Source organism: Propithecus coquereli, unplaced genomic scaffold (genome assembly GCF_000956105.1).
Source record: "Propithecus coquereli isolate 6110/MARCELLA unplaced genomic scaffold, Pcoq_1.0 Scaffold23, whole genome shotgun sequence".
Classification (NCBI taxonomy): domain Eukaryota; kingdom Metazoa; phylum Chordata; class Mammalia; order Primates; family Indriidae; genus Propithecus; species Propithecus coquereli.
In genome coordinates, this window is record NW_012147841.1 from 3277694 (window position 1) to 3290423 (window position 12730).

Below are 12730 nucleotides of genomic sequence, written 5' to 3' on the forward strand. Positions count from 1 at the left end.
TTTCTGGTTGTATTTTCTTACCTTAATCCAGCTAGAGTCACTTGGGCTGGGGAGGGGATTAGTAATAGACATAGAAGAAATATTAAATCCAAGGATGTTACCGGTTTTTCCTAAAATTACAGCTTGTCCAAGAGAACTGGCAATTTCCTGTAGTTCAGATAATTGCATCCGACCTATCAGGAAACAGTATTTTGACATATCGATTATAAAAGTATAGAATTGTGATGACAAATGAACATTTTCACTTTAGCTTTCTTTGCCTTACTCCACCACATTATAGAATTCTAAGAATTCTTTCTAATTATATATGAGCAAAAAAAAAATAACAGTCATATTAATGAGGTTAGGGAAATTAAGAACTCAGTAGACTTATGTTTTAAACTGGAATTATAGAAAAGACAAAAATAGATTAAGTAATACAAGAAACATAAATGAAAATATAGTAGGAGAATATGTTTCTTAATTTAATACTTCCCATGGCAATCTCTGTTTAGAAGTGAAGCACTATCATGCATTTCTATCATCACATACCATTTTTTAAGAATAGGGTGTTAATTTTGGAGTGGAAGGAGAATTAGAAGCCATCAAATTATCAGTATGAATATTAACAAGTTGCTAAAGTTTACTAACAAATTGTTACTTGTTTTGGATCTTGGACAATTTTCAAGGTTCATTTTAACACTGTACATAGTTTCTGTTCCCATTTTCTAGCACGGCAGGTCTGAGATTTCCTCTTAAACCTACTTCCCCCATAGTACTCTTTATATTACAGAGTGGCACCTCGATACCTCACACTCCTTCTGTTAGAAGCCTGGCACTTTTCCTTGATCCCTGCTACTTCACTCCCCTTCACACCATGTCTAATCAATTACCAATTTCTAAATCTGTCTCCATTCTTAGAATCCTAGTTAGAGCCATCAGCAGAAAAGCTACAAAAAACACTTTAAACTGGATTTCTTATATCCATTCTCACCCCCTTTCTACTACATTGCATACAAAGAAGTCAGAGTGATCTTTTGAAAAATAACAGTAGGCCAGGATAACCTTTTGGTGTACCGTAAGCCTTGCTCACCCCTGATTCCTAGGTATCCTGCACCTTCCGTATCCAGAGCTGCGCCTTGAGGACTCAGATCACTGAGTTTCTTCCATCAAAGCTGAGCCATGATGCTCAGTGTGCTCAGGAAGAAGGAGGCAATTTCCTGGGCCAGCAGGTCTGACGCGACACTTTGAAACCCACGGTCTTAGGGAATTTCAGTCTGTGTCAGTTTAAAAGGTATTTTTTTGATAAATACTTAGTTTTTCAGATTCCTCCCTGTCCCCTCACTCACTCCAGAACAGTCTTCTTCAAGAAGGCCTCCCCAGTACCTTAACTTGAAGGCCTCTTATTCCTGGCCTCAGGAATCTGTCTGCTCAGAAATGCCTTTAATACTGAAGTAACCCCTTTCTAGGACATCTGGGAACTTCTGGAAATCCTGATACTATGTAAAAGCTGTGGGGAGGCAGGAGTGCAGCTAAGTGCACATTTTTTTGCCACTTCCTAACATGTCGCTGTGATTCACCAAGTTATAGGGCTCTCCTTGAGACTCGAAGCCCTTTTCCAGTCTATGTCTGGAAAACATGCCATTAGCCTGTTCCTTCCCGTATCTCTACTCTCCACCTTCTTAAACTGTCTTATACCTGTCTGGATAAATTAACAAGCTAAAACTGCTTTATGGAGATGGGGGTAGGAGCAGTTGTGTGTGAGGGAATTAGGTCACAGACAGGAAATAAATCACAGCTTCTTTGGATATCTAACGGTCAGTGTGGTAAACTTTGGATCTCACTACGTGTAAGGAATTACCAGGACAAGAGTGGATAAGTAATCTGTATGTGTACTGTGGGCCGTCTGTAACTCCTGGACTAAATTAACAGGCTAAGTCTTGTTAAGTCCAAAGTTTTGACCCTATAAGCCCAAGGAAGTACAGGACTGATGAAGGAAAATAAACTATGACCCTGGGCAGAGAACATCATGGGAGTTCTGGCTGCCACACAAGCCTACGCTTCCTATGCTCTTTCAACCAAAAGTTAATAAGCACCTCCCTCCACTCGTGCAAACCTTTCCACAGGCTTATCCCCACAACGGGAGAAAAAACTTCTGCCTACCTAACTGGTGGATTTCCAGAGTAAGAATGTGGCAGGTGCATAGGGGTCAACACCCAGAAGCAAAGCCCCTGGGAAAACGAGCGATGACCCACCCCCCAGCGAGTGGCGCGAAGTGAGAATTTCACCCAGTACCCAGGTTTACACAGCACCTGGGAGTTTAATGAAAAGGATACCAAACAGAAATAGGGGAGATACCAATTTTGTGGGCCTTATGTTTATACACTTTTCTGGAGGCTCTCTTTAAGAAAAATAATGCAGGAAAATCTTACTTTTGCTACTTTCTAATAACATTCAATGATTTGAACATATTATTAGGACCTCTCCTAGGGCCATGAAAGTAAAAGTGCCTCCCGGGGCTTGTACAAGTGAGGGGCTTTGAAGCTTAAGCTTCATTAGCTGGACGGTAAATCTTCCTCCGACAGAGACCTAGAGCTCATATTTGTGGAGAGGGAAATGCCTAGATAAGAGTACTTGTGCCTCATCCCTGGAGACAAAGATACAGTTGGGAGTCCACAGCGGGGGATGCTGCTGCATTTTAGAAGGCCAGGAGAGTTCAGTGGTACCTCAAGAGATGCCATGTGCAGGGCAGAGAAGACCACCCACCCTGCAGCAGAGGCCATGAAGACACGAGTGTAATATGAGGGCCTGAGGTTAGGATAGCTCCTTAGTATTCAGATACCAACTTGAAAGGAGAAGTTGGAAAGGAAGAAAATCTGAAGGGCTGAGCATTTACCCAAATGCCCAAACCGAGCCACCCTAAGGAAACAATTTAAGCCAGCAGAGATACCTCTAATGGGAAAGTTAGGTTATTTTTATCTCTGATACTTAGCAAATTGGGGGGTGGAAAGTGAGGGACACAGAGAGGGGATAATGGCTGGTGAGGATGATTAGCCCAGTCATAGGAAATAAAGACAGATTATGTCCTTGCTCATCTGCCCTTGTTAGGGAAAATCTGAGACTCCACTATGGAAATCTAACTTACCACTCCACTGTTCAGAATATGCAAGGGTCTACTCTTTTCCTTAAGGAAGCATTCACAGTCCTTTTGGCTTCCAAAGCTCTCCGCAATCTAGCACCTGCCTACCACTCAGCCTCACACCCAGCAGCCTACCTTTCCTGGTGCATTCCACTCCAGACCTGCTGGATCTCTTGCAGTTCTTCAAATATACCAAACTCTCCCCAACCATTTCCTCAGCCTAGAACCCTCTTTCTCTTCCCTCTTTTCATGATAGACTGTTTTCATCCTTAATCTCTTGGCTATAAGGTCACTTCTTTAGGTAGGTCTTCCCAGATCTTTTTATAGCAGGTCAAATTCTTTTGTTGAATTTGTTAATCACCCCAATAACAAATTAAAGTCTGAAATTCTTTAACAATTCCAAAATAGTTTGGGATTATGGGAGTAGAGAAGGTAAAAGAGTGTCTAGGCCCTTACAGGCGTCAGGATGTGGGGTTGGTAGGATTTTCTGAGGCCTGGCTCACCAAGCCCTGATAGGGTTAGGTATGGATGTGGATTTGGTAATTGCATTCCTCCATCACAAACATCTATTATTCATACCTGTAGTGTCATTGCTTAAGAACTGAGTGGGGGGATCTCCAATCTCTAATTCAATTGCGAGTCCGGTGGATCTCTTCCTTCGCAAGCTCTTCCCTCTTACTACTTTGCTGATACGGATTTTGTCACTTGGTATCTTCAGGAATAAGGCGAGATTTCTAACCAGATTATGAGAGCTGTAAAAGTCATCTTCTGTTACAGTAGGTAATTGGAAAGAAACAAATATGACTGTGGTAGTGTGGATTTCAACAGGTAGAGTTCCTTTGACCAAAAGGTAAAGCATCTGGTAGGTTCTATCAAAGTAATTTTCACCAAGGACAGTGGAGTCCAGGTCAGGAAGAAATTGCTCTATGAAGGAAAAAAGCCAAAAAAGCACAGCTAAATATATTTATATTATCACGCTTTTTCAATATTTGTTGGAATTTAGAAAATTTTGAGAAATTCAATGTTATTCGTTCATAAGAAAGCTATGCATATTAAAAACACAAACACTTATAGAATTGACATACGAAATTAAAGTCAATCCTTTAAAAATACTACCAATAATCATTATACATTAAATTGGTTTTTAAAGACAATTAGCTATAAACAGTATAAATGAGGAACAAATCTAATTATGAACTCAGGAGCCTAAACTGTACTTATAATACTATTTACATGTTCAGAATTTTAAAGCCTCGACTGAAGGCATTTGGTAATTTAAAAATATAAATTTAACTTTACTAGCCATCTAACTTATGCAGTGTTATATATCAACTCTTAAAAGAACATTTACAATTCAGTGTTTCTATTTTTACCAAGGACAAAAGTATGTAATGAAAATGAAGCATATATTAAAATATCTCAGAAGAATCTTATACCAATAAAACAGGTTTACGGTTCAGCCTGAAAAATCTTTGGTTAAGGCAAAATAAATTCCACTAGAGAACTGAATTTTATAGACATGATTGAGATCATTATATATATAATGATTGAAAAAATATACACACACACACATATATATGATTTTATGGCAAAGTATCAACAATGTCTAAGAGGTAATAAATCCACTAATACATATTGAGCCCTGACAAATGCTGAATTGCATAATAATAGTAAAATGAGACATGTAGCTCCTTACCACATTTTATTGTGAGGCTTACTAGGAAAAAGAAGTTAAAATTTTAGGAAGAAGAGGGAATTTCTCATGCATGTAACAGACTATAGCATTAAGAAACCATTTTATTACTCCTATACATTTCCTTAATACCTGCTAGTGTAAATTCTAGGTGCAATTTGGCTTAAACATTGTGTGAATCTGAAGAATGTGCTTTGTATTATAAATTGAAGCTGCTCTCAAGCTACTGTTAGAGATGTATACATGACTTATCCTAGGTAGCTTTCTTATGTTTTCACAGTAATGAAGGAAGCAGAGACATAAATAAAATAAAACATCTTGAGTAACACCCCCAAATATGTATAGATTCATAATACAGGGATATTATTTTGCATTCTAAGTGCCAAAGCAGAAAGTTAACTTAACAGCAATGCTATTTCAGAAAACACCAGCACCACTACCACCACATATGCACTTATCTATAAGAGGGCAGTAGTGGTATTGTTTTCCAGCCCTTCAGCACCTGTGTAAACAATTCTCTATATTAAATTCTGCCCCTTCAGATAGTTCCTATTTTCCTGAATGACAGAGTGCTTGGTACTATATGTATTGCTTTAGAAGGGTGAAAATTAAGCTGTAAATATGTGTAATCACTTGTATATGAAAAGTGACAACACTGACTCTCTTAGCTTATAAAGAGGCAATATATGATAATGGTTAAGTGCATGGATTCTAGAGCTAGACTCTGTTTTCAAGTCCTTGCTCTGCCTATACTAGCTTTGAGACTCTGGGGACTGAATTGTGCTCCCACTCCCAAATTCATATATTGAAGCCTTAACATTCAATGTGGCATTTGGAGATGGGGACCTTTGGGAGGAAATAAGGTTTAGATGCAGTTGTGAGGGTGGGGCCCTTATAGTGGAATTAGTGCCCTTATAAAAAAAGACACCAGAGGAATTGCTCTCGCTCTGTCTGCCATCTGAGAGCACAGCAAGAAAGGGGCCATCTGCAAGCCAAGAACAGCACCCTCAGCAAAACCTGACCATTCCGGCAACCCGATCTCAGGCTTTCAGAGATTTAGAGAAAATAAATTTCTGTTGTTTAAGCTGCCCAGTCTGTGATATTACTTCACCTACTGTGCCTCAGTTTACTCATCTGTGACTTCCTCATGGAGTTATTATGATACAGTAACAATGAGTTATATGTAAAGCTCTTAGAACGGCACCTGACGTATAGTAATGTCTCTGGAAACATTAGCTAATTCTAGTATTAGCAGAAATAGGACTTGTTCTATAAATGGTAGAGTTTAGATTACCCATTCATATTTGAAAGTCTAGCTTATATTATGATCTACAGCACAAATTTATGTAATAGTTAGCCAAGATTATGGAGCACATCTAAAAAGGGTGATGAATAGCACTTGTGAAATGGAAAGTATGAAGTTGTCCTCATTAGGATCCTGTTTAACAAAAAGGCTGAAATTGGCAGAGAAAAATCCTGGTTTTAAAATATTAATAAATGGATAAATTTAGCCTCTTCCATATGTTTTATTTAAATCAAGAGTTTACTTTATCATATTTACTTCATAGTGTTTAGTTGGTATTATACTAGTTTGCTTGGTAATACTTCTGATGACTGCTAATTAATTTAGGCTCTGACCTCTATGAAATAGAAGTAAAGCAGAGATAAGGTAAAATTCTAAGCAAAATCTCTTCTGAACATAGAAATGACTAAACTCAATGTATGTAGAATGAAAAATTCTCAGGGAGCAAAAGAATGTCCATCACAAACAAAAACTTATATCTGCATGTGTGCAGATAGATGAATTCCATCAGGAATGATCTTTCAGGACACTCATGTTATAAATGAATACATATTAGTATTTGCTGGGCCATGACTAAAAACTTATTTTCTTCTGCATTTGTCAATGGCTAAGGCGTTAAAAATATTAACAATGAAACATCACAAAGAATTTTATAAGTAACCAAGTACATATACCATGTGCACTGTGCTTTTCTGAGGAAATACCTGTGTATAGATGCTTATTAAGTTCACAGTATTTCTGTTGGGCATTCCACACTGTCGTTTTGGGACAGACCAATGAATTGTTCACATAGACATCCAAACGCTGAAGTGTGGAAAAAAAAGTTCCTACTACAACAGCCTGTTAAAAATAAACATTTTTGTTTTAAGAAATCCATAGAACAATAAAACAATATTTAGAATTTAGCACTTAAAATTTCCTTTATGCAAACCTTATGTAAAATATTAAAACCAAGTTTTACGGATTTAGGATAAATTTTGAACTAAAATTTTAAAATGGGCTTACATTTAACCATTCATACAGATGGTACAACTTAACCCTTAATTGTTGATTCTCAGTAGAAAAGTATAACATAAGAAAGAAATTATTGGAGGAGTATCTCTAAATTAAAGAAAGGGTTCCTCTATAAGGCAATAAAGTGCAACAGAAGCCTTCAATTCCAGGGGCAGGGGAAAAGGCCGGGGTGGATGGGGTTTAGTAGTGCTCTATATAATGCGAGCACACACAATTAAGTACTTAATGTTGAAAAAGATAGTTATCTCTGAGAAAAATTTGGAAGTAAAACTAATAAAAATCAGTCAAAATAACTATCCTCTCTGATTCAATTTTATCCATTTTTCATGTTTAAGTTCCCTACATTTCATGCTATCAGATATCGCCATAAAGTGAGGAGACTGGCCTTTGCAATGGCAGGAAAGGATTAACAAGGAGTCTAATGAGCTATACATAGTTTTGGAATCTTCTTTCAATAATGTATTCAGAAGGTCAGAATATTAGCAGCCACATTACTTTGTAGTCACCATTCTCATTTTTAAAGTTAAAATATTTTTTTTCGATTTTCAAGTTCCTATCTCAGCCATGCTGTATTCCAGGTGCTGGCAAAAGCCACTGCCTTCTGTGAGCTTACATTCTAGAGTGAAGAGAGAAAGAAAAAAAAATAACAGAAATAATACAAAGTAAAGTATAAAGCATATTAGAAGGTTATGAAGCCAAGTGAGAAGGGGTGATCAGGGTAGACCTGTTGAGAAAGTGGAATTTGAGGAGATGGGGAGTTTAGCCATCTAGGGTAGAATGTTCCCGGATAATGCAATATTGGAAGCATAGGCCTATGTCTGGTGTACTGAGGAACAGAAAGGAGCCCAGGATGGCTGGAGGAGTAGAAGAGGAAGCCAGAGAGCTCAGGGATAGGGGAGATTCTCATGTGGCCTCATAGGCCATTGTGAGGATTTTGACTGTATTGTACAGAAACCAATGGGGAAATTATTGCAGGGTTCAGGGCATGAGAGAGAACTGATCTGACTTATGTTTCGAAGGTATCTCTCTGAATACTAAGGTGAGAATAGACTATAGAAGGGCAAAAGTGGAAGCAGGAAGAGGAGTTGGGAGGCAATTATCTTAATCCAGGGAAGGCTGAAACTGGACAGTAGCAGTGGAGGTGGTGAAAAGTGGTCAGATTCCGGATATTTTGAAGGGGTACTCAACAGAATTTGCAGATGGACTGGAAATGTGAGAGAAAGAGAGAAGAGTGGTTCTAAGGTTTTGTCTCTAGCAACTGAAAGGATGGAATTGCTATCACCTGGGAAGGGGCAGGGGTCTCCTTTCATTACCCTTCTCTCTGCTTCACCTTATCAGCCTCCTTTCTTCACATACCTAACACTCTGGGACTTGGAAGTCTTATGTTCTTAGAAAAGAAAATCTAAATTATGAGATTACTGCTTAACTTAATACTCTTTCCCCACTGACATAGTATATATAAATTTAATGAACCTGGCTGAACTCAGTTGACACCAAAGATTTGACATTATTGAAGACATTTAAAATAACATCTTGCAATCTTTGAAGCAAATTCCAATGGTGTATTTCTAACATAGATAAGTAATAGCAGCATGGAAGAATAAGTATATAATTCCAAGTGATCAGATTTGGATGTACACTTTTTTACGTAAAAATTTTGGTTTGCTTGCTAATCGCACAAATCATAGGCATCACTGTCATTCCTCCTATATCAACCCCCAGATTCAAGTGCATATTGGGGGTGGGGAATGTTTAGTACTTATATATACTTCTAGGCTGACTGAAAACTGTCTAGGCTAATAGTATTTTTAGTAGTACCTTGATGGGTCCTTGAAAATGAGCTGTAAGGCTGACAATGTTAGAGAACTCAGGAAGAGATATAATATCCTTAGTAGATAGAAACATGCAAATAATCAACAGCAATAACTCTTAAGACATTATTTCTATCTTTCCTTACCTTGTTATGGTCAACATTAAGCAACATAAGTCGAAGATTCTGAGGACTGGTACCCGTGAAATAAACTTCGTAAGATTTGTTCAGAGCCACAATGCTATGAAACAAGGACAGCCTTCTTTGGCATGTGTATCCCGCACACCAACCATGATCCTGTGGGCCTAAATCCATGCAAAATGAAAGCTAATGTTCCTATATTATGAGTATTCATAGCACAAAATCCGAAGAGTAATTGTATTAAAAATAAATTACAGAAGTCAAGTTTAGCATTTATACCCATTATCCATCCACCATTATCCAGCCATCTAAGCTATTTCTCAAACCTCGGCAGGGAAGCAACTCTTTCCTAATACTCTTACTTTTACACTGCCCAGGGTAAGAAGGGTAAATTAATGTGTTGGTCAGAATTTGTACTGGAAGATGACAGAGATGTATCTTTACTTTAATAATCATATTCAAGCCCAGGCCACGTGGTGAGGAAGAAAATGCTTGATCCTTTCGCCTCCCTATCAAATGTGAACTTGGGTAGGGAATCAACTTCCTCAGACTCTTTGTTGGAATGTGCTATCACAGAGTGAATTTGTTAAAAACAGGGTCTTTACCTGGAAAACATGAACATTTGTATGCGTGGACCATTCATTCATTAATTTGTTCTTTCACTTACTCATTTGTTCATTAGTTAATTTGTAAATTTAACAAATATATTTGTTTAATTAAGTCCTTAATCTTCCTCCATTTTAATTTTAATTTAAGAAATTTTTGTTAAACACTGTGACTACAGGTACTACTGGAGTGTTAACATCATTAATGAACTAAAGCCATCTCAGAAATAACACTCCATCAAACCTTCTAGAAAGCCAACATATAGTGGATGGTTTCCTACCTGAATCCATTTTCTGAACAGATCTAACATTGACTTTCATAGCAAACTTCTCTATTCATTTAGTTTTAAAGTGGCTGGGATTATGCATATATAAAACATTGAGTGAAATATGGAATAGTGAATTTTCTTGATGCATTTATTCATTAGGTTTGCTGAATTTTCTGGCTTACTTGGAAATATTATCAATATTTATAACTGAACTTCAATCAAATTTTAAATCAATATAAACTTCTAAAGCTCATGCACAGCATAACACTTTCCTTATAATACAAAATATAAATTCTACTTTTAAATATACCTCTTTTGTGGGTTTTGCAAACAAACGTAAAGAAATGTCTATGTATAAAGCAAAAAATTTAGAGTGCCAATAAAGTCACATTTTCAAAATAAATAAAATTGAGTGTTAATATTTAAAAGGAAAGTTTAGTAATATTCAGTAACTTTTATCTTGAGGAATTATTTTTTCCATTTAGTATGGAGCATTCCAAGCTTTGGTGATTCTTCTAACACCTTCATGATTTTTCCATGTTATTATCATTTACTTTAGACTTCTTTAAATTGATAGTCACTGTTTAAAATTTAAACTCATTTAAAAGAGAAATGCCATGTCATTATCGTAAATAGAAACTTGTACTGCCTGCCAAAAAGGGAAATGTAAAAATAAATACATTGAAATTTTTCTCCACCATGTAAAACAGAGCAATTTGAAAACACCTCCTTGATTCCTCCATTATTCACTGACTGCTCTAAAACTGTTCCCACAATCTCTGCTTTGTAAAATCTGAAAGGCAGCATTTGAAACTGGGTTGACTGTAGGCCATAGAAACCAGGAGATCACATGTTGGGTGTGAGAAGCAAGGAGAGCCTCAAAATCATGAAACTTCGGTATACCCCTGACTCGGTTGGTTTCACTCTCTGTGATGAGTTTTTTTAAACGAAAATTTTTGTGGGGTATCAGCTATTTTGTTGAATCCTAGTATATTTTAGTACATGTTGTGATAATACCAGGGCACAGAGATCTGTCTGAGCCAGGCTGCGTGTCCCTTCATCATGTGAAAGACTCTAAGCCTGCTTAGGGGCTACTCTTTGAGCCTCTAGTGTCATTTCATGGATATACAATTAATCCCTGTCCTGTGTTTTCAGTGCCTTTTAGAAATTCACCTTACTAATTCAAAAAACCTTGGTCTCTTAAACTGATCTGCTTCTTTATGGAGACTATTACCTTCCCTCCATGCTAGAGTCGCCTAAGACCAGAATGGGAGAAACCTGACTCTGGAGCTTGATGAGATGACCTTGACAGTCAAAGGAATCAAAGATGAAAAAACACATTGGTCACAGATGAGTCTTCCAAAGATTCATGAAAATAAAAACTGAGTAGGCTGAGAAAACCACTTCTGAAGTATCCTAAATAACACATTATTATTTTTTAAATTCATGTAAGGCAAATTATATTTTTGGAGATACTTGGGCCAACTGTTTCTTCAAAATATTTATATCACCTTATAAATAAAGGCATGAGGATCACTCCAGAAGTAACTTTCTCCCCTCTCTTTTCTTTCCTCTCCTTCCCTCTTCCCCTCTCCTCCTTCTTCTTACTCTAATGACCCATTTGAAATAACTGTCCTTGTTTTCCTGCATGGGATACTATGAAAGAGTCAGTTCTCTTCCCTGCACATAGATCTTTCTTACAAATGGAAGGCAAAGAAGATTTGATGTTTTCTAATTTCATGTGGTAACTAATTTATGAGATGTCTCCATGCGTGCAATAAAAAGCAAATGCTTTGAGTAACTGTAGTTCATGTACATTGAATACCTACCATTAATGAGATCAACATAACCATTGCTTAGTACAGCCACTGGTGAAAGTCTTCGAGTTTCTGTGTCAGAATCTAGGCTTTCAATAACCATCATTGCATATTCCATCCCAAAGCACTTATAGCTCTGCCATTCTAGAATGTATTTACAGGTTGAATCTCTAATAATTCCTGAAAATATATGTATAAACATTTTAGCAATAAAAATATCTCTTTGTAAAAAATTCACATAATCTTTTTCTTGCTATGTAAGCTTAATAAGTAGAAAATACATTATTGGTTGAGTACAACAATCATTAAAAATAAAACATATATTTTGTTTCATGAACTTGAGGACTAACAACAGAATCAAGATCCCACAAACCTTTATAAGGTGCTTTCTCAGTGACAGGAATTCTACTTCCATTCAAGAATGTGAGCATCACCTTAGGAATTCTGTAGTCTCCAATTCCTAGTTGGCTGTTTCCATTCCATTCATATTCTGCTTGAGGTATCACTGAACCAGAATTCCCCAGAAAGGAGCCATCCAAGTCTCTAAGAAAAGATTTCCTTTTGGCATCACAAACCATGTCTACACAATCAGATGGATTGACCTTACTGTGGAGAAAAGGTGAAATGAATGATTTAGTTCCATTGTTCCTAGAGAGTAGGAATATACTTGAGTATTTGATAAGAGGGTATCCAAAGAACTTGTTAGACTGATTTAATATTTCAGAGAGGATTCAAAGTGGGACCAAGTAGCATATATAATTAGTATTGTAATGATGTCTGCTTTTCCATTGTGTTGATTTGGTATATTATTATGAATTCATTAACATTTCAAAAAGACAAGTTATACCTGTGGGATATAAAATTTAAATACCATCTTGCCATTCCATATTTTGTTGAATGTTAGATTTCATATTTGTGCATTGTTCACAATAAACCAACATTGCCTTATACAGCAGATGA

The 12730-nt window shown here is 36.9% G+C and overlaps 1 protein-coding gene across 1 annotated transcript in view; it reads right to left on the reverse strand.

The window, feature by feature from the left end:
• PKHD1L1 (polycystic kidney and hepatic disease 1 (autosomal recessive)-like 1) overlaps nt 1–12730 on the reverse strand; it is a 204930-nt gene that overhangs the window by 8324 nt on the left and 183876 nt on the right. The window contains 6 exon segments of the mRNA XM_012645294.1: nt 22–173; nt 3698–4042; nt 6819–6954; nt 9086–9243; nt 11783–11950; nt 12144–12376. Of these exon segments, the coding sequence (XP_012500748.1) occupies nt 22–173; nt 3698–4042; nt 6819–6954; nt 9086–9243; nt 11783–11950; nt 12144–12376 (1192 nt within the window).